General features: G+C 32.0%; 3 protein-coding genes across 4 annotated transcripts; 1 reads left to right on the top strand and 2 right to left on the bottom strand.

Moving 5' to 3' along the window:
• Positions 1–2,809: 2,809 nt before the first annotated feature.
• Positions 2,810–5,539, bottom strand: LOC11429365 (DNA-directed RNA polymerase III subunit RPC10). Of its 2 annotated transcripts, XM_013598222.3 has the most exons (5): positions 5,347–5,539; positions 4,884–4,978; positions 4,609–4,734; positions 4,417–4,510; positions 2,810–3,130 (listed from the first exon to the last, which is right to left on the bottom strand). In XM_013598222.3, the coding sequence occupies exons 2-5, from the start codon at positions 4,920–4,922 to the stop codon at positions 3,003–3,005; spliced, it is 387 nt and encodes a 128-aa protein (XP_013453676.1). In that variant the 5' UTR covers positions 4,923–4,978; positions 5,347–5,539; the 3' UTR covers positions 2,810–3,002. The 2 variants fall into 2 exon arrangements, with proteins under 2 accessions (XP_013453676.1, XP_039690552.1); XM_039834618.1 differs by lacking the exon at positions 4,884–4,978 and having other exon boundaries at positions 5,347–5,537.
• A 9,121-nt stretch (positions 5,540–14,660) lies between these two features.
• LOC11430295 (uncharacterized) lies at positions 14,661–15,573 on the top strand. The gene has a single exon (XM_003612845.4). The coding sequence runs from the start codon at positions 14,754–14,756 to the stop codon at positions 15,447–15,449; it is 696 nt and encodes a 231-aa protein (XP_003612893.1). The 5' UTR covers positions 14,661–14,753; the 3' UTR covers positions 15,450–15,573.
• Positions 15,574–21,309: 5,736 nt separating this feature from the next.
• LOC112422030 (uncharacterized mitochondrial protein AtMg01250-like) lies at positions 21,310–21,921 on the bottom strand. The gene has a single exon (XM_024784740.1). The coding sequence runs from the start codon at positions 21,919–21,921 to the stop codon at positions 21,310–21,312; it is 612 nt and encodes a 203-aa protein (XP_024640508.1).
• Between the last annotated feature and the right edge of the window lie 259 nt (positions 21,922–22,180).

Consider the following 22,180-nt stretch of genomic DNA (forward strand, 5'->3'; position numbering starts at 1 on the left):
ATATATTTTTTTAAAAACATCTAACAAAAGAAAGCTGGACATTTTTTAACACCAAATCTTAGATGGTCGACGGTTAATAGTATGAGAGGGAACTCTCAAGGTCTCAACTTCGATTCTCTCAAATATCAATTTTGATCGATTGATTTAACTTCTTCAAAAAGAAAAAAAATATATCATGGGATTCTCTCCAATATCAATTTTGATCGATTGGTTTAACTTCTTCGAAAAGAAAAAAAAATATCATGGGAGAGAATAGAGCCTTTAACTTCAGATGCTCAAACAACATCACAACTGGTTAAACTTAATAAAACCAATAGATTTTGTAAAAAATAAATAAACCAATAGATAAATAATTTTAAGATTCAGACACAATTGTTTGGTGCAAGATTCAGACACACAACATTTGTGCATATATATACTTTATCTTACTCTGCTCATCCAGCCCTCTGGAATGGTGCTAAGAAAAGAATAACATAAATCCAATAGTATTAAAATATTAAACATTAATAACAAGAAAAATGTCATAAACCACTCTTTCTTCTGACATGTGATCTTCAAAGAAGAAAAATGGCGATTTTGAATCTTCTGATATGTGAGGGATGAACCATACGATTCAGATTCAACTAGAACACTTTCTTTTCCAATCATAAAGTATTAATTTCAATAGGTTTACATTTATAACTCTAAAAAAATGGCATAAGCGACAATAAATACCAGGCACTCTCCAAACTCCGAAGTTCACATTGATACATCTGTAAGGCAAAACCTAGGTAAAAAGAAAAATGTTTGGCAACACCAAAAAACGTTACACTAGGGAAATTTAATGAATCAACCACTGTAGAGTTGCTTTTTGATCAATGTCAAGCTTCAATTAGATTCCAATCCAACCAGCAAAAGGATCAAACATGCATGGTAGAGTTGCTTCTAAACATAGAAAAGAAAGTGACAAAAATTTTGGTATGCATAGCTTTCCCTGTTTTACTGCATCAGATTCTAGGTGCTGTATTAAGAATCACAGGTTCGTTGTCAGTTGCATGCCAGAAAAACATATATAGTAAAATACCATAGGAAAATAAACAATTAGCATATAACAGTGTAGCAATGCAAAATTGGTAATAGGAGATGAATAAGATTGGCTTGCCAAATAAACTGAGTTGAAACTCATAGTTAGTTAGCTAGGATAAATGTCTTCTTGAGAGCCACTGAATCTTCATAGAATAGAAATATATATATATATATATATATATATATATATAGGCCATTTCAAATGAGATGACTTTTTAAATGAGAGGGTGAGAGGATCAAATAATAACCAATGGATTAATCTCTACGGATGAGATGAAATTACTCATTAAACAGTGCACTCACACACTATCCTCACACGCCTCTTCATCTCCTACGCTGAGAATGTCATGCACTATTTTCCCTTGAGATTCACTAATAATGGTTAATTATGTGAATGATGACAAATCAAATTAATATTCAATTAATCATTTTTCCGTTTTAATTAACAAAAAATTCCAGTTTGCAATACCCCCAATGTAAGATTTCACCCATGGCTTTGCAATACCCCCAATAAGATTTTTTTTCGTTTTAATTTTCTTTCAGCAATTGATCAGACGTGCTTTTGAGTCTGAAAATAAACATTAGCCATGGCTTTCTAGTTAACGGCTTCTAGTAAATGAGTTTCGATGTTAAAAAGGCTATGGCTTTCCAATTAATGAGTAAAAAGCTATGCCTTTTTAGCAAGATCCAGATCTAAAATTGAAAAAAAAAAAAAAAAAAAAAAGGTGTTTAAATTGATATAGATTACGACAACGAAAAGATTGCAATAATTTCTCAAGATAATTAGTGTATTACTGATTAGAGTATTTTAGCGGATTGAAGTTTTGTGAAGAATCAAGCTGTAGGCGTTTTGAAGGGGAAGGGCGTGATTGGCAAGGAAGAAGGAGACGAGTGTGTGAAAAAAATCATGTGAAAAAAATCAGGTGCAATTTTGTGAAAGTTTTAATATGCACCGTACAATTTAATCAAAGGGTCATTATTTATTTCTCTCATCTCTCATTACTCCTCTCACTTGATATACCCTATATATATATATATGAGAGGAAGTGTTATAATGAGAGGGTGAGAGGACCAAATAATAGCCATTAGATTTAAGTCAACGGTTAAGATAGTGTTTAATTAATATGCACATGTTTCCTTTTCATTTAGTTTCACGGTTTCTCCACGCGCCATTCATTTCTTCGTCTCTTTCAACTTGCTCTCTAATCTCTATAACTCGGTCCATGTTCTGGATGTTAAAAGCATGATTTTTATTTATTTTTAAATCTCAAACGTAGAGATATACAAAGGCATCTCACATCTGGTTCATATAAAATAAAATCTTCACTATACTCTTGAAATTGAAATTGAAATTTCAAGGCTTCAGATCTCTGTCCTATGATATGCCCTTTGAAGCTATGGATAATTGTTTTTGTTTAGGAAGCTTCACGTTTATAGTTCAAAGGAAGCTTCTTCATGTTTATGGTGGAAGACCAAGTTGATAAGGATATTTATCCAATTTCATTTACACAAATTATAATTAATTTAAGAAACATATTTTTTTGAGTTACAGAGTTAATTTGAGAGATAAATATGGATTTTCAATTTTGATAGAATGAAATTATCAAAACCATCAAAAAGGGAACTTTAATCTAGCGTGTTGGTTATTAGTCTAGATTGTTGGGAGGAAAGCACACAAGAAAATCAAAGAACAGGAACATAAGCTAACGCAAGTTTCTGAGAGTGAGAGAGAGAAAGAGGAGGAAGAAGAAAGGGCAGCAGCAACCGCGTAGACCAACCAAAAAAGTCACGTTCATTGTTTAAGTGAACCTTTTAATCTGGACTGTTCATTTTCATGCAAGGGTCATAGTCTATTCCTCTCAGCCTCTCATTATAACACTTCCTCTCATTTGATACATCCCCCATATATATATATATATATATATATATGTTGCATCTCACTCCTTCCACTTGTGGCCACACTTTTCATTCAAGCACTCGTAAAATATTGTTGCAGGTTCATCAGCTGATCGAGTCTGTTGCATGTGATAACTAGCTTGAGGATGGCGACAATTTGGGCATGGTACTAGGAGGGAAAAAAATAAGAGGAATGAGTGAGAAAAGGAAGATATAACAATGGAAATAATGATAAAGGAAATAACAAAGAAACAAGGATTGCATAATTACTTTATTAAAAAAAAATAAAAATAGGATTGCATAATTATTCTATACCTTAACAAAAACAGTATTACAATTGGCCCATTGGCCCTCTTTTGTACCAAAAAAAAAAAACAGTATTACAAAAATTAGGGGGATAGTTACTAATCATCTGGTCTGAAAGAAAACATACCAAGGACAAAATCAATCCAACTTTTAAAAAAAAAACAGACATCGAGCAGACAAGACGCCTAAATCATGATTCAACTGTTTTAAACCGCTCGAACCAAGACAAAACAGTGGTTGAACCACTCAAATAACAAAACCATAAACAATGTTAATTCACAATTCAACTGCTCAAACCGTAAATCATGTAAAAAAAGACATCTAAATCATGATTCAACTGTTTTAAACCGCTCGAACCAAGACAAACGGTGGTTGAACCGCTCAAATAACAAAACCATAAACAGTGTTAATTCGCGATTCAACTGCTCAAACCGTAAATCATGTAAAAGAAAAGCATAATGAAATTGCATGATGAAAAGCAAGACAAACTTAGTGCAAGGAAAATAAACTTAAAAGTTCCTATCAGGAGTTGACTCAACAGTTCCTATTAGAAGTTGATAATCCAAACTGAAACATGCAAACTCACAAAGAAAACCATACCACGACTTCACTTCCCTACTTCTTAAAGCTCGTAAATATAGCTGAGCACACCGTCTTTAAAACCAAATCAAACAAATTTGATATGTATTGGCAGGTACAAATTAAGCTATATCAGACAGCTTATATATATGGTAAAAGTATTGCTGGTTTAGATTTGGCTTCACATTTTGACATTTAAAGTTTAAACCTTCAAAATATAGTGGGTGACCTCAACAGTGCTAGAAAAAAATAAACAAGCTTGCCTTACACTAAACTAAATCCCCGTTTATCCCTTTGCATTAGATTACATTCAACTCAAGTGAAGATCTTTAGTTAATAAGATAAGAGGGGTAATCCCAAATATTTATCTTCAGAGCCCAATCACTAAAAACAGATCGTATCATCTCCAACGACCAATAAAACAGTTCGGCCAATTGATATAATTATTTCAAAAATAAACATAAACTAGTATTGATTGATATTTGATTATCCAAGTAAACAGGTCCACGATGAGCTAAAGAAGGATGATTGACAAAAATTGTCGTGAGAAAAGTAAAAGAAAAGTAGTACCGTCGGCTTTTGGTTTATTTTTGTTGATCTCATGATGGGAGATAATAGGGTCAATCCCCTTCCTAACCAGCATCTGTCTTCTCTTAATCTTAACCTGTAAAGTAAAAAAACATGATGAAATGGGTTGAATTGAAGGTAACTGGCTGGTACTAGAAAATGGAAAATAGAAGAAGAGTACATAACATAACATACCCCTTTCTCGATTCGGCAAATATATGGACAAGTGAGGCAATAAAACCTTGTGGGATGAAATTTGTCGTGACTCGAATTGGGTAGTTCAAGCATCAGCATGCTCCCGCACATAGGGCAAAACTCCATCTTCACAACACAATCAACGTCAAAATATTTGAATTCTCGATACTAAACAACTAGTAAATTATAGGTGTATTAAAATGATTCAAAACACCAACTAAAGGCACTGAATTACTGATTGAACTGGATTCAACAGGATGAATTGGTCGCATTACTTGGTCTCTATAAATATTTTGCCTTGGTAATACTAACATGTCCTGGGGATCGTGGCGGCCGAAGAAGAATACAACGGTGGTCGTGAAAACAAGACCTAATATATGCAATAAAATATTAGACGTGGGAAGACCAGCCATCAGATGATCCAACTAAGAAGTGAATGTTACACAATGCTAGCATCATAGCAGTTTCAGTATAAGAAATGACTCAAAACGAGGGTGAGAAGAGAGAGGCCGCAGTTTCATTTGGAGAACTAACAATTTCAAAATTTCAAAGAGGAGCGGATCTAGACATTTAGGAACAAGTAAAATTCATCTAATCGACATTCACATGACAAAGCACAATTAAATGTTGAAATTTGGGTTATTTATCATAATTAATATGACAGATGACAAATTTACAAAGCAATTTTCCAATTCCCAATTCTAAAAGAAGCAGCAATTGGAGAATGAATTGGCTTACCTTAGAGAGAGTGAGCAGGCAGCAGCTGAGAAGCACCAGCGGGCAGGGGCTTACGCGAGAGAGAGCTGTTGTTGAGACTGGCGGCAGTGTGTGTGGTTAGGGGGTGAGAGAGAGACTCGCGAGGAGGGACAACACAAGAGAGAAGAATTGTTTTGATTCTTCACTTCACATATTGTGTTTTCCAAAAGAGGAAAGACTATGATTCATTTCCAAAATATTTTTGTTTACAATGATTTTTTATTTTTTATTTTTTAAGAGAGTTTACATTGAATCTTAACAACCCTCCTTATTTATATTAATTTTCAATTAGTTATAATTTTTTACACAGATGACTTTAGAGGTGGTCACCAATAGAGATTCTGCAACAATTTATTGTATTCTTATTGAATTTAAAAATAAAAATAAAAACAATTTCAATTTAATTTTTATAACATTCAACCTCCAAACACCTACAAAATATATCTTTAAAAAATTATTAAAAATATTTCCTAATTCAAAATAATAATAATAAAAATACTTGAATACTAATCATTATTTTTTTGACGAAGTGAATACTAATTGTTTTTGTTGAACTTGAATTCTATGGAGATGCATGAACTTATCTAAAGAATGGGAGGAAGTGATGATTAAATTCGTCCTTCAAGTCATACATTGTTATATAATGAACATATATACTTTTTTTTGAGGGATCGGATAATGAACATATATACTATTCCCCTGTCAATCACATATGGTATTGAAAAAAATGATATATGCAGTAATCACATATGGTATTGAATGTTGGCAGGATGCAAGTTTGAGTAATGTTTTGCATCAGAAGTTGCTAAGCCAACAAACTGTCGAGGAAGTGATTTCTGATATATGCAACTAAGAGTGACTGATTGCAGGGCAGGTTGCTGCTATATTATGGCCTCTTTGGTGTGGAGTAGCATTAAATTGGATGAAATTCAATCGGGGACACAAGTGATTGGTATCCAATTCATTCATATGAGGAAAAACAGGCTTGATGATAATCGTTGTGGTAGTAGTATACAACATGAGCACAATTGGGTGAAACCGAATTATGGCCAGGTGAAATGCAATGTCGATGCAGTTTTTTCGATAACGCATTTATAACAAGTCCAACTTGTTGTTCGGGTGACATCAATGGATTCTTTGCGATGACAAAAACAACTTGGAAATGTGTATGAATGTCAACAATGATAGGTGAATTTGTTGCTTTCCTTGATGCGTTTCAATTCATGAGCAGTTTCAGACAGACATGTGTAATTTTTTAAAATGTTTATCAAATTCTTGTGAAGACCATCCGACAATGATCTACTAGAGTATCTGATTTAGTTCTTCAATTTCTAGTATTTTAGCTAATCCTAACTTTGAAGTAAAGTCTTTTAAGCAACAAACAAATATGATTGTTTATATTCTTGCAAAGACGGTAATTTCTTAGACCAATCACCTTGTGTTTGTGTTTGTTCCTTATTATTAATGATACTAGTTACAAACCCGTGCTTCGCACGGGTTGAATAATGTATCTTGTAAAAAATTTGTTCAAAAAAAAAATGTGCAAATTAATGAATATTGCACAAACTCGGATATTCTAAATAAATCACTTTTACTGTATTTTAAAAAAAAAACTTTTTTTTTTAGGGATTAAAATAGAAAAATCTTTGTTATAAAGGAGAAATGAGCAAATTAAGGGAAATAGCTGCATTTTCCTAAGAAATTGTTGTCGTTCATAAATGACAATCTAATGAAGAACCACAATGATTTCTTAAAAAAAATTACATCTATAAGAACATTATAATCAAAGAAAACACGTAAATAAATTAAAGCACATAACTATACAATATAAAACGTCAGTTTTGAACTTTCCATCTTGAATTTTCTTAAATAACTTAAAGCGAAATTCATGAGTAACAATGTCAGTTAACTTGTCATACTTCTACACCTTTGTACCAGAAGCAAAAACAACATTAATGTCCAATCCAAGAATCCACACATAAAAATAGAAATAGAAATACAAAAACAAATAAAACAAATATGATTTGGACAATTGGAAAATAGGATTTGGAGTCCTTTGATTCTCATTACTACTAGTCACAATCCAAGAATCCAGCACTCCAAATCCTATTTTTCAAATGTCCAAATCATTTTTGAGATCCTTAATGTAGTCATAATCCTTTGACATTGAAAGTCCTATATGGAAATACAATAATATATCATTTAATTTTATTCCATTTGTTCATTCTCATATCGAAAGAATCTAACATATTTCTATGTGATCAATTTTTGTATCATGAAATCAACGTGAACTTAAATGCACAAAATTCTGTATCATCAACTTTCTTGACCTCAATGATGTGACCAAAACAAATTTTCACCAATTTTTCAATGATCAATGATATAGGAAAAAATTAACCAAATATGAAAATTGTTACAGCTTTAGGATTACTCACAAAAACTAAAATAAACCACATACATCAATTTTTCAACTACAGTACCAGAAGGTAAATTAACAATTGTGTCAAAACCTTACCACTGAAGGAAAATCGAATTCAAAACAGAATAAGCAGCGGATAAAAATTTTCAATTTTCTTTCCTTGGATCATTACGAATTACACATGAATCAGTGATCCGATTGTTACCTCGAAGTGTGGAATCTGAAAGCTGAAAACTGGAAACTGGAATCACGATCACAACAAAGCAGCAGCAAAGCCTCTACAAGTCCAAACGAACAGTGCTCCTCCAAAACTCGGTGCTAGCCAAGGAATCAGAAGTTTCAGAGAGCTAAGGTTTCTCAAAAATGTGCAACCTCAAACTTCAGTAATAGGGTTCTATTTATAGAACTCCTTGTGTGCTCTGCAAGTCAGAAGCCACTATTGGGCTTCAGTAAGCCCAATAACTTGTTTAGTAATTCTGCTAACTAATTAACGTTATTTACTAAACGCACCCTTATATAAGTCATACTTATATATTTCTCTTTTGACTGTTATTTGTGTGTGACAAGAATGTCAAGTGATCTGACGAAACCTTTTTCATGATAATAATTATGTGTACAATTACTCCTTTGTCTCGATATCTTTATTGACCCCAATGCATAGATATTGTCACCCTTGTATAGATCAATGTTTATATTTCTTGATTCCGAAATATACTGAATAACGAATAAGTCCAATATCTCATATTGACTTAGTTCGGCATGGCCATGCAATTTTACAGTCATATTTCATCAAGAGGCCTAAAGATATATCTCCTGTTTATGAGGAGGGACAAATCTCATCTACGACACTCATGTCCCTCAACATGATTCATCAAGTACCCATCAACCAACGTTATGGTTATTCTTTTACAGACAACGTTAGAATGGAAACAAAGTACTTGAGTCCACATCAAGAGATCATAGTGGTTTCAGGTCTAAGAGCGATATACACTATTATCATTGTGAGAAAATCTTATGACAATTAATCTCATAACGTACTATGTAGTATTCTCACGGTGGGTCTATCCAATATAAATATTACTCCTAATATTTATACATATGTATAGACTTAATATCTCATATCTATAACCCATGAGATGTGGTCATCAGTCTACATACATAGTAGTCTCGACGCTTTATTATTATCCTAATTATATTAAAGCTTGACTACGGATACATTTAAGAATAGTGTTCTTTATGATAATGTAATCTCATGATTAAGTCACAATTAATATATTATTACACGAACTATCTATTTTAAGGACTTTATTAACATTACTATAAATATAATAAAGAGTGTCATATATTATTCAATAATAAAAATCATGATACATAAGATAAGTTTAACATAAACTATTGGCCTCTAGGGCTTACACCAGCAATATACAGGTGCAATATATATAAGTATAATTTTTTTAGGCATCTATACCTTTTTTGAAGAAAAGACATCTACAATTTTACTTTTAATTAAAATAAAAAATATTATAAAAATAATCATACGTATTATGCAATGCCAAAAAAAAAATACGCATTAGCGTAACAAAAAAACCGACACACAAAAAGTATTACTCTAAATGTTAATGTGTGTGTGTATATTAGCGAGGTTGAAGAAAGAAAATAAAAATATTTGATATCATTAAATGACAGAGTGAATAAAAATATTTGTGAGGTTGTGATAATTAAACGATATTGAAATTAAATATATAAGTGATAAAAAGATAATAAAATTCCTTTGAAAAAAGGTAGAAAAATTAAGAGGAACATCCTTAAACAAAATTAAATGGAACGGTTCAAAAAAAAATTAAATGGAAGAAAAAACATATTGAAATATAATATTAAAAAATAAAAGAATAGGTTCCCAATGTGAATTGAAGATAGATGCTTCTGAAATAAATTATCGAGAAGTAAACCAAGTTGTTTGGACTCCAGTGGCAAGGAGCTCCTTCCAAGGACGTACCCGGGGAATACCGGGTTCGATTCCGAGGAGGAACAACGCTTGACCAGTGTGCATGCTTCTACGCATGAACCGGATTAGTCGCCCACCTTTGGTGGGTCAGAAACCGGTGCGAAAGCCAAAAAAGAATAAAAATTGTCGAGAAGTAGTTTTGTGAAGTATCATTCAATAACTTTTGCCCAAAGCTCATTCTATTCAATTTTATGCATTAAAAAAAGTACCTTTTTTAATAAGTACTAATTGATTTTGTATTTGGCTTAACTTCTCCTTAAAAATATAGAGAAGTTGAAAAACAACCGGGTCAAACAATATCTTAATCTCCTACAACGGCGGTGTAGATAGCACTCAACACAACACTAAAAAAAATTATATGCATTATCATAACAAACAAAAAAACAGACAGACGGACATAAAATATTACTCTATACATTAATGTGTGTGTGTGTGTATTCGTGAGGTTGAAGAAAGGAAATAAAAATATTTGGTATCATTAAATGACAGCGTGAATAAAAATATTTGTGAGGTTGTGATGATTAAACGATATTGAAATTAAATATATAAGTGATAAAAAGATAATAAAATTTCTTTGAAAAAAAGATAATAAAATTAAATGGAACGGTTCAAAAAATAAAATAAAATAAAATGGAAGAAAAATATATATTGAAATATAATATTAAAAAATAAAAGAAAATGTTCCCAGCGTGAGTTGAAAAGAGGTGTTTGTGAAATAAATTATCGAGAAATAATTTTTTAAAGTAACTTTCAACAACTTTTTGGCCAAAGCTCATTCCCTTCAATTTTAGGCATTCAAAAATTTTTTTTTTTATTAAGTACTTAATTGATATTGCGTTTGGCCTAACTTCTCCTTAAAAACGTAGAGAAGTTGAAAAAAGTCGGGTCAAACGATAACTTAATCTCCCACAACGATAATGTAGAATCAACTGAATTTAGGTTTATTTTTATTCTTACAAAATAAATATAAAATAAAAAGGAAAATAATATAAAATAAATAAAAAATAAAAAAATAAAAAATAAAATAATTTGGATGAGGTGGCACTCACCAAGATTAAGGAGTTATAGAATTACTAAATTGCCCCTTCTAGGGGCAAAATTGTAAATTCATATAGCATCAATTTTAATAAATAGAGTTAGTAGATAGATAGATAGATAGATTTAATAAATAGTTAGTAGATGAATTAAATTTGTATTGGTAAAAAAAAAAACTCAGAGGAAAAAGATATGCAGTTGGCAAAGTAATTGACGGTAGAGATTCATTCTTGGTATTCTTGCACACATGTTACGTAATAAGTAGCATTTCTCCCTCAAAAAAAAAAGAAGTAGCATTTCTCAAAAATGTAAGCTTGTGATAAAAAGAAAAACTGTTACCAAATGTCTCTATTTGCTATACGATTTTATATGTACGTTATAAACTACCCATTATAAATTAGCAGTTAGATCTTCCCAAAGAAGGCCTAATCTACTAAAGCATGCCAATGTAATGCATTGATAAAGCATGCCTTCTGAAAAGACACCCCAATAATACATCAAAGAAAATCCTTGTCAAAAACAGGCAGAAGCAAAAGTTTTCATGACAAATTGACAATCACTTTCGATGGGGGCAATAATTCTTTTCATACATGTTACATCTGTAAAATATAAATTGGTAGTACATGACTTTGTACAAAAAAGAAAACATAAAATTAGTGGTCCATGACTTATTTATGGATTTCCAGAATTCCGTCAGAATTAGAAAATATCAACGGTTTTAAAATTTCATCATGTGTATTATAGAGAGGATAAATATTGACATTATTGATATCAAAATATTTTATAGTTGTATTTAATAACCTAAGTGCAAAATGCATCGTACGACTTTAGCAGAGTTAACAAGATTTTGTCAAAGATGTTGCTGCTTTGTGCCTTTGTTTTCTGTTGTCTTTGCACGTGGCTTTATCAAACAATTAGAAACTCCAAGATTCAATGGCTTTGACCATTTTGATTTTGTAGATGCTACATGTGGTGGCATTTCACATGAATTTAATGATTAGATTAATTAAATGAAGAATATATTCTTAACATGCTCTCTCAACAATTATTTATGATTTAAAAAAACTTTTTTGCTTTTTTGATTTGGATACAAAAATAAACATTTTATTAAAATAGCTATAACCATAGCTATTCAAAAATTATTTCAAAAGTTTACTAAAGCTTAATAAAAAATAGCAAAATTCAAATAAAATTATTCCATTCACTTTGGAGGTTTGAAGTTAAAATTTTACTTTTTTTTTTTGTTGTTGAGGGAATGGTTAAAATTTTACTTCTAAAATATTCATCGCAAAGAAACAAATATGCTAAATCGTATACTAGGTTTTACTTAAATATGAGGAGTGTCTTTCAAGGACAACCTAATGACAAAGTTGGTAATAACATATACTAATTGGGGTGTTAGCAACAATAATGGCAGTGTCAATATTTTTTTTTACTCCGATGTCAAATCTTTTTCTTTCTTTCTCTAAATAGTTTAATTACATACTATAAGTTGAGAATTTGAAATTTGAATTCTAACTCTTAGTACAAATGTTTATAAAATTTATCAATTGAGTTACACTAATAAGATGATGATATACTTAGATGATCATCAATGATCTCTCCTCAATTTTTTAAGTGATCTTCATATGATTATTTTGTATCGAACTTTAATAAGAGAAAAATGTTGTTTCTATACACATAAAAAAAAAAAAAAAAATTAACTGCTTTAAGTAGGGTTTCAAGTAAACTTGTTAACATTCCTTAAAATAAAAGTAAACTTGTTAACATGATCCTAAGAAATAAAAAAGGAATTTAGCTCTATTATGTTTTTTTTTTTTTATGTAGATAGACGAAATGGTAAAACCATTATAAACTCACACACACAAGTGGAGGTATTGGGGTTCGAACTCTGGTGATGGCATCCGACCTAACAATTTCGGCATTTTGCCAGTTGAGCTAGGACTTCTGGATTCTATTATGTTACTTATATCCATATATGAGAAATAGTTTCTTTAATATAAACTTTTATGATAATTAAGCATTAACTAAAGTCTAAAAACTTCAAATTTTGAAAAATGATGAGCTTAGTAACATGGTTATCCGGTGAAAAGCTCAGCAGAAATACCAAAACTCTCTGATAATGTTGGTTTAAGACCTTGTAATATGTTACTCTTCAAAGTTTCGGATATAATTAATAATGTTGACTTGAGATCTTGAAGTATGTTACTATTCAGAGTCTCAGGTTCGATTGTGTCAATTCAAGTGACCTAGTTTAACATTTAAAAAAAAAATCAAATAAGCCAAATCATATATTAGTAGTTTTTACATAAATATGTGCATTTTAACTTTCATAAGTTTTTTTTTTTTTTTTTAACGAATAAGCATTATCCTTTTAATCTTAAATATTTCAATTTTTAAAAAAAATGGATCGTGATAATTCAGAGTTTAATTGGATCATAAGTAAATTACAATTAAAAATTGATAGAAAGATTCCAATTCAGATAATAAAATAAGATTTGCTTTAAGTCACACTTCATTCACTTTTTTTTATTGCATGCATTATTAAGTAATAATCTTGTTGGGAGTAGGACCATGTCCTCTAATGTTGAGTTGCTTAGAAGTCCCATTCAAGATGTGAAAACGCTCTCAATGTGTCTTACACCTCTCCATTAGAACCCGTCAATACACAACAACTCCCAACAATCACATTCACCTTTTTAATACTAATTCATTAAAATACACACCACAACAATAAATTATTAAATTCTGTCAAAAATGACCAATGGTTTACTCGTTATTTTGAATCTGAACATGTACCAAATCATAAAAACAAGCCCCGCTGACGAAATTAGACTAATAGACAACACAAATGGTAGTTACCTGACTCTAGTAAATATTTTGTCTCGAATTATATCAAATGTGTATGAAAAAAATATGCTAAAAGATGTTAACTCTTTAAATAGATCTTTGTTAGTGAGAAATTGATCTTCACACATGCGTCCGAGTAGGCATGGTAATGGGCGGGGTAGGAATGGAATTTACATTCTCCGTCCCCATATCATATTCTCAAGTACTTACCGGGTACCCTACCATACTCAACAAATATGAGAAATTAAATCTCATTCATGTTCCCGACAGGTTTGAGTATCCATGTTCCCCATCCTCATACTGAATATTTTTTTTTAATAAAAAAGAAGTATTTTTCAGCCACAAACTCAATGTTGTATTGCATTATCCAGCAAAGAGATGATGACGATCAGTGACCGTTGGTGATAGAGAAGAGAGAGACCAAGGGTATGAGATGTGAAAGGAGAAGATAGAGGACTTAGAGATGTGAAATGAGAAGAGAAAGAACTTAAAGAAGTGAGTGTCGTTTGAAAGACTGAGACTTTGGTTGTACGAGTGAAATGATTTAGGGTTTGAATTTCTATTTATGTAAAAAGAAAAGATAAATTGATTTTTTACATTTGAAGCATATTTAAGTATGAGTTCAAGATGAGTATTTATATCTCTAATACCCGTCTCATATTCGTGTTTTAAAATTGAAGAAAACATAAACTCATATTTATACCCAATTAAATCAGAAAAAAATCGTAAATTTTAGTTTGGTTCGAACATATATCCATGCATATGTACTTTGTTGTCATGTTTACGGCGGAGTGCGAGATATTTTTACTTTTTTACCATAACTAAAATGAAACTAAGTAGACAAGAAGTCCAAACCGTTACACAAAACGCGGTGTTTTGATTTCCCTCAACCCAATAGTCACTAACCTCATTTAACTAACCGTGGTTAAACTTCCCACTAATTATCTTAACCATGGTTAACTCTCCTCTCTTCTTCTTTTAAAAGCCTCACCCACTGAACGAAAACGAAAAAAAATCACAAAAATTCTCAAGAAAAACGGAGGAAAGAAAACAAAGAGAAGAAACTGAAGCAGAAAGAAAATGGCGTTGTATCTCGACGAAGAAGAGATATGGAAATGTCTAAAACACCCTTCAAAGCGAAGGAAGATTGGTATTTGTCCAGTTTGTCTCCGTGAACGTCTCGCTGCTCTCTGTCCTGACTGCGCTAACGTGCGCCCGTGTTCTTGTTACGCTTCAACTTCATCTTCTTCATCGGCGTCTTCATCGTTTTCTCGATTTTCCGTCACCGGCGACGGCGTCGGAGCGGTTGGTAAAGTTAACAATCTCATCGATCGTGAGCCTCCGCTACGACGCTCTCGGTCTATGGCGATTCCGTTTCTCCGATCGCGATCGAGATTCTCCGGCGCCGGCGGAGATAAAGAATTGGTACCTGATAGAGATTCTCCGGCGATTAACGGAAGCAAGTCAGCGAGGTCGTTTTGGTCAATTTTCAAGGCACATAAGAGTAACAGTAACAGAGGGAGTGAATCGGAGCGAGATTGGGAGATGAAGAAGGTGTTGACGGAGGAAATCGACGGTGATGTGAGTAGAAAGGCGGCGGTTATGGCTAGGTCAAGGTCGGTTGCTGTAACGGCGGTTTCTGCCGGTGACGGAGAATTTAGAGCGGCGCCACGTTCGAAGGGAAAGGGATGGTTCTTTCCGAGTCCGATGAAGGTTTTCCGGCAATCGAAAGCTTCTAAAGTTGTTCAGGAACGTTCTCCTTTGTATAGAGGTTGAAATTGAAATGAAATTTTGTAGATTATTGATATAATCAAAAATAGTAACAATAACTCTTACTATTAACACAAATATATTAATTTTTGTTTTATCTTTATGATGTTAATCTTCATTCTGATTCTACTGTTTTATGCCTCAAAGAAATGTAGAAGTTGTAAATTTAAAAAGTATGAAAATCATGAAACTATTTTATTTCAGTTACGAGCTTATGATTTTAATTATTTTTGACTAATTTTTTAAGTTATTTTTTAATTAGGGGTTTGTCTTAACTCTATCTTTAAAATCATGCTCCCTTCTTGTGTTTTACACTTTTACTAATTACTCATTGAATTAAGTGTCAATTTTATTTTTAAGCTATTGTCGCATACAGCTATTTAGTTTTTCAGTCAATTGTTTTGAATGTCTGTTAATAAGACTTTAACATATAAAAAGGGATTAATGTAGCCCTAAATAGGAAAAAAAATGTATCGTTAAACTCTTCAATTCAATCATTTAGTTCCTAATCTCATCTTTTCTCTTATTTTCAAACTGCATAAAAATAAGCTTTTAAATGTTGACGAAATTGGCATGGATCAAGATTAGGGATGGGAAATTGAATCTAGATACATCGTATTCTTTTGGTGTTGGACTCAGGCATACGATTGCGTGAGTCCGATGCAACCCTTAATAGAAGATGTGTAGAGTTTTTTTAGTGCAATGCTGGGTAGGGTATGCACTTTTTTCATGATTTTTTTTGCTTATCAAAGTAAAATTTCAACATTGAAGACCAAAATAGTTTTTATCCTACTTAGGAACTATACTATTGATATACTAGAGACTATGGACCAACCTCTAAATTAGCATGCCTATTAAAAGGGATTGAGATTGCATTCTGTGAAAGACATATCCAAAACCGGTATAAGATTTTAAGTTCGGTATTTTAGATTTTAAAAATATTAAAATATGTATTAAATTTGAACTGGCGATCTCACTCCAACGACTAGAGATATATCGATTGCCTGATTGCAAACTTTACTCATAAAATTAAATGGGAGGTATGAATGTGTATGTCAAATGCTTTGTTATTTCATTGAAGACTATAATATAAATAGTTTTCAATACAATTAATCAAATTGATACGCTGGCTATTAATTGAGGATTTGCTCTTTGCAATGGTCCAAGGCATTAGTGCGTGATGCTATGATTATGAAGGTTCTTTAACGGAATTGGTATTTTAATTATTAATTGTTGATTTGCTTGTAACGGTTCCAAAACATTAATTTGTTCTTAATTAACATTTCCTCCGGGCCTCATCAAATCTGATTTCCATTAAAAAAGGGACCAAATAATTGGATGAAGAATAGTTTAAGGACCTTCTATAAACTTATTTCAAAAGAAAAGAAGAACCAACTGTTAATTAGGGGACATGATTAGGCTGCACTGTGCTACTTGGTTTAACTGCCTTATAATTCATGCAAATGATTGTTATTTGATATGTTTGGTCCCACTTAACATGTGGTTTCAGTCTTATTAATCATAGAATGATTATTGTATCTATAATTTTTCGCTTGGGTATTAGAGAGTGAAGACTTTGGTCCTGACTCCTGTTTCATTTTTGGAATCTGTTTTCTAAGTTGTTGATTCATATATGATCTAACGATAGGACAAATCCCATTGCACAAGACATACGATATGTTTTGCATTATGTGTAATGTCGTTTTTATCATCGGATCAATGAATGATAGGTTAAATTACAGCAGAGGTTTTTAAGTTTGATGTTTGTAATAGATTGATTTTTAAGTTATTTTGATCACACATAAGTAGACATGGCAACAAATTCCGTGTACATGGGCACCCGCCCAAACCAACCCCGATTTGACAGGTTTTCCCCGATTTGACTGAGTTTGGGTTTTCTCCGATTTCAAAATACGGGTACGGGACGGATAACGGAGATATATGTACCCACCTCGAACCCATACCCAAACCCTACCCGAATGTAGAAATGTCATATTTTTCATTTTTATAAAGAACTTTCATTGATAGTTAGAGGAGCAACCGAATTATTCGGTAAGAAAATGTTAAAATGAACGCAAATTGTTGGATAATGCATTACAATATTACCATTGAAGCTTAAAAAAACTCTTTTTTTATCAAAAAAATTAGATTCACTACGGGGACGGGGATGAGGCAGGAATACCCGAACCCATTGGGGACGAGGATGAGATTCAATTTCTTATCCCCGTCGGATATGGGTAGGGTAACGGGTAAGTATATGGGAGTAGGGGATAGGATGGGGAAGACAAAACCCGTCCCCACCCCGCCCCATTGCCATACCTACACATAAGTCCTTTAAAATTGTAAAAGTTTTCAATTTAGTCCTTCTATCACATCATCGTTTTGGTTAACAGAATGACTAAATTGAAAACGTTTACAAACTTAAAAAGACTTTATGCGTGACCAAAATAACTTAAAAGATCAATATGTTAGAAATCTCAAACTTAAAGGACTTATGTGTGACAAAAATAACTTAAATGACTAACCTATTATAAAGCTCAAATTTAAAGAACCCTTGATATAATTTAACTTAAATGATACCATTAAACTATCCGAAGTAATATAGGGTCTGTTTGGGAAACCCCAAAAAAGAGCTTTTAGCTTTTAGCTTATAGCTTATAAGCTCGTTTGACAAAAAAAGCTCTGTTTGGTAACACTTTTTCACCATGAGCTTATAGCTTATTTCACGAGCTTATAAGCTATTTTTCAGAAGCTATTCCAAGTAGCATTTGAGCTTATAGCTTATATCTTCTCACTTTTTCTTCCAATTTTACCCTTATTATTTCATTTAAATTGTATTTTTATCCATTATAATTTTAATAATAAGCTACGTAATAAAGACTACCATCCCTTTATTCCAATTTTTGTATATATATCAGCTGACCTTTTTTTTTTTTTTTTTGAAAAATATATACCTTCTTTTTTTTTTTACGAAACAAAATACTATTATTCTATTAGTGTTACTTTTTTTTTTTTTTAGGTAAGTGTTATTTTCTTTATTCTCTGTTATTAATATTACTCTATTAGTGCTACCTTTTTTTTTGTTTTTGAGGTAAATGTTATTTTCTTTATAAAGTGGAAACACTTAAATGATAATAAATATAAGATAAAATTTTAGTGAATAAAATTTAATTTAATTTATAATACATAGGATATATTAAATTAATAAATTTAAAGTATTTTTTTAAAGAAAAATTAGTTTACAAAATTACAAATACTTAAATTAATGATATAATTTTTATTATGAATTAAGAATACCTTTTATGTCATTTTACATTTATCAGCTAGTTGAACCGCTATTTTTACCAAACACTTCAGTTAACTTATCAGCTAAAAGCTATCAGCTAGCTTATCAGCTATCCGCTATTTTTACCAAACAGAGCCATAAGATTTAATGATTAAATGATACAAAAATAAGTTTCATATGAAACAATATTTATTTGCTCGTGTATACTCTTCATAATGAAATATAAGTAAATATGATAGTTTCCTTAAAAGAAAGAAAAAAGTAAATAGAATAGTTGAAATATAAATGTGGATAAAAATTTAGTTCATATATTCTTTAAAAAAAAAAAATTAGTTCATATATATTGAATTTTTAACTACTATTTTAGTTTATATTTCATCGCGAATGGAATATTAATTACAAAATTTTCAAGGGCATAGCAAATCATTTTGTTAAGTTAATGTATTAATCATGAATGGAAAGGACGGGTATATAGTCTTTCATCAAAATAGAGTAACTGGTTGGTTGTACTTGGGCACATGAGAATGTAGTGGAATATGGTATACTATTGATTAGTTTTTTATACTAATTGGTTTAATGTTTATGCAGTCAGAGTAATGCTAAAAAATTGTCTCATTAATAAAGAGATAAAATAATTTTAATCTTGATGTTTAAACATCCCTAAAACAAAAAACTTATTTAAAACTATTCCCTAAAAAAAACTTATTTTAAACTATCATATGGACGTATGCGCTGTTCATTGAAAACATAATGCTTAAATTAAATTATTATTTTTTTTTGAAGATTTTAGATTTAAATATATTTTAGATATTATTAAGATATCATTTTTTTAGAAAAGAAATTCATTGTATTTCATTAGCTATCAAATTCCATATAGACGACAGTACATCATCATAAACATGAGAGCTAGCATGTGATGGGGTTACCTCTGCTAATTTATGAACGACCCCATTAGGTTGCTTCCTTTTGAACCCAACATGAGAGTTCTGAAAACTATTGTCAAACAACAATCTACAAGCATATATAATACATCCAAATTCACTATTACCAATTATATATGACTTAAAATGATCTACGATTCTTTTAGAATCAAGTGCAAAATTCGCATTATCAAAATGAAGAGCAACCATCCATTTCAACGTTTTGCGAAGGCCAACAACCTCTCTCACATCAACATCAAGTAGGGGAGAGAAGATGTATGCCTTTGCGATAACAAACTCACATGTATCATTGCGAAGACATATTCCAATACCCACCATGTTTAGGGATGAGGAAAATGAGGCATCAATATTACATTTGTACCTGCCACGTGCAAGTTTCGTTCATTCCACCACATCGCTGCTACTAGGACCATTTGTTGAATATAGGAGTTTGTTGTTCTTTGAGATTTAATACATTGTGATGCTCACCAATCCTCTAGGAGATGTGTTCCACGCTCGACAACCTGCATGCTCGTCACATTTTGTTGCTGCCACAGTTTCAAGTTCATGCGCTTTCACAAACTCCACATAATCGTGACAAACAGTTCACTTTGGGCCGAGGGTAATTGGTGAAGAAGGGAAAATATCAAGGCATCCATATTATAATTTTTGCGAAGAGTTCTATCAATTGTGTCCCATAAATGAACAACACACCAAGCTTGAATAACACATGGACATTCCAACAACACACAAATGTTATCTTCATAATTACTACCACAAAGAACACAATCAACCGAGCAATGTACCTCTCAGCTACTAAGGCACGTACACGTGGGGAAACAACACCAACACACACGCTACACAAAATTTGTAATCTTGGGTGGAACCTTCAATTTCCAAATCAAGTTCCACTGACCCGGTATATGCGAATAGGAGTTATCTGCAATTTCATTCACGCAAACACGGTATGCACTACAGACATAATAACTAGAGTTTGGAGAGGAGTATTCAATATAAGTTGGATACTGTGGTGATAAAAAAGATTATAAATTAAATAAAAATTCCACACCTTTGCCGATGGTTCAATGATATCATGGACTTTGACATGAGATAGAGGCGCGCACATAGGACTATCAGTGGCAATAGAGTGTCCATCTTTGAGCCAAGGTGCGCCTAGTAATGGAATGTTATCGCCTGACCCAATCCACCATCTTGCACCCTGTTTCACCACCATTTTAGCACTAAAAATACTTTGCCCGACATAACTGAGATTAGTTCCAAGTCTAGAACTCAGAAGACTAGCAGTATCAATGTGGAACTTCCATCTCTATTTACTGAGCATGGCCACATTGAAAGACTTGAGGTCCTTAAATCCCATTCCTCCAAAGTTTTTATAAACATGTAGCCTTTCTAAAGATAACCAATGCACAACTCTTTTCGTGAAGTCACCATGTCCCCACCAGAAAACATTAATCATTTTTCTACATCATCAATTAATTTATTCGGTGAAAGATAGATACTCATCACATATGAGGGAATAAATTGGAGTACCGATTTGATCATGAATTCTCTTCCGGCTTTGGATAGACACTTGCTTCTCCAGAAATTAATTGTGTGCCAAATACGATCCTTCATAAAGCCAAACGTAGCCCCTTTGCTTCTACTGATTGAGGTATTTGCCGGTACCCATAACAGCTCGAACATCCAAAGTTGTCGTGATAAAATCCTTCAAAGGGGCTGATACGTTGTGGTTGTAGTAAACTTCAGATTTAGGGAGATTAATTGCTTGGCTAGAGACTGCCTCATATATTTCAAGGATATGTTTCATCATGTGCGCTTCTATTTCATTTAGCCAAAAAAACAAGAAACAATCATCTGCAAATAAAAGGTGAGAAATAACGGGAGCATTAGTACATATAGATATGTCATGCATATCCTCTCTCCATTCACCTTTGTGGATAAGAGCTAAGTGACCCTCTGCACACAAGATAAATAGGTAAGGCGAGAGAGGGTCACCTTGTCTGAGTCCCCTGCCAAGAAATATAGGTCCCACCGACTCATTATTAACAATCACAGAATAATCATCCGTTTCGACACACATCATAATCCACCTAACCCAACGATTTGCAAATTCCAGTTTTTGCATGACCTCTTTGAGATATAGCCGGTCAATACAGACATAGCCCTTGCCGATGTACAACTTCAGCGCTACATTCTTATCCCTACTACGTTTGCTGATTTTCATATGATGGACAACTTCAATAACAATCATAACATTATTAAGATATCGTTAAAATTTATAATTTATAATTTATATTTCTGTTTAGAATATTTTTAGAATTTCTTTTATGTTTAGATATATGATTTTTTTTAAAAAGAAATTTAAATATATGATTTAGAATTATGTTTTGTATTTGACTTTTATTTTATATATAAAGTCTGTCATTTTTTTTTAATAAGAGTCTTCTTTGTATGAAAATATATCTGTGATAATTTCTTAATCACAAAGACACTAAAAACCCATCAATGTT

The sequence above is a fragment of the Medicago truncatula genome, chromosome 5 (assembly GCF_003473485.1).
Source record: "Medicago truncatula cultivar Jemalong A17 chromosome 5, MtrunA17r5.0-ANR, whole genome shotgun sequence".
Lineage (NCBI taxonomy): Eukaryota > Viridiplantae > Streptophyta > Magnoliopsida > Fabales > Fabaceae > Medicago > Medicago truncatula.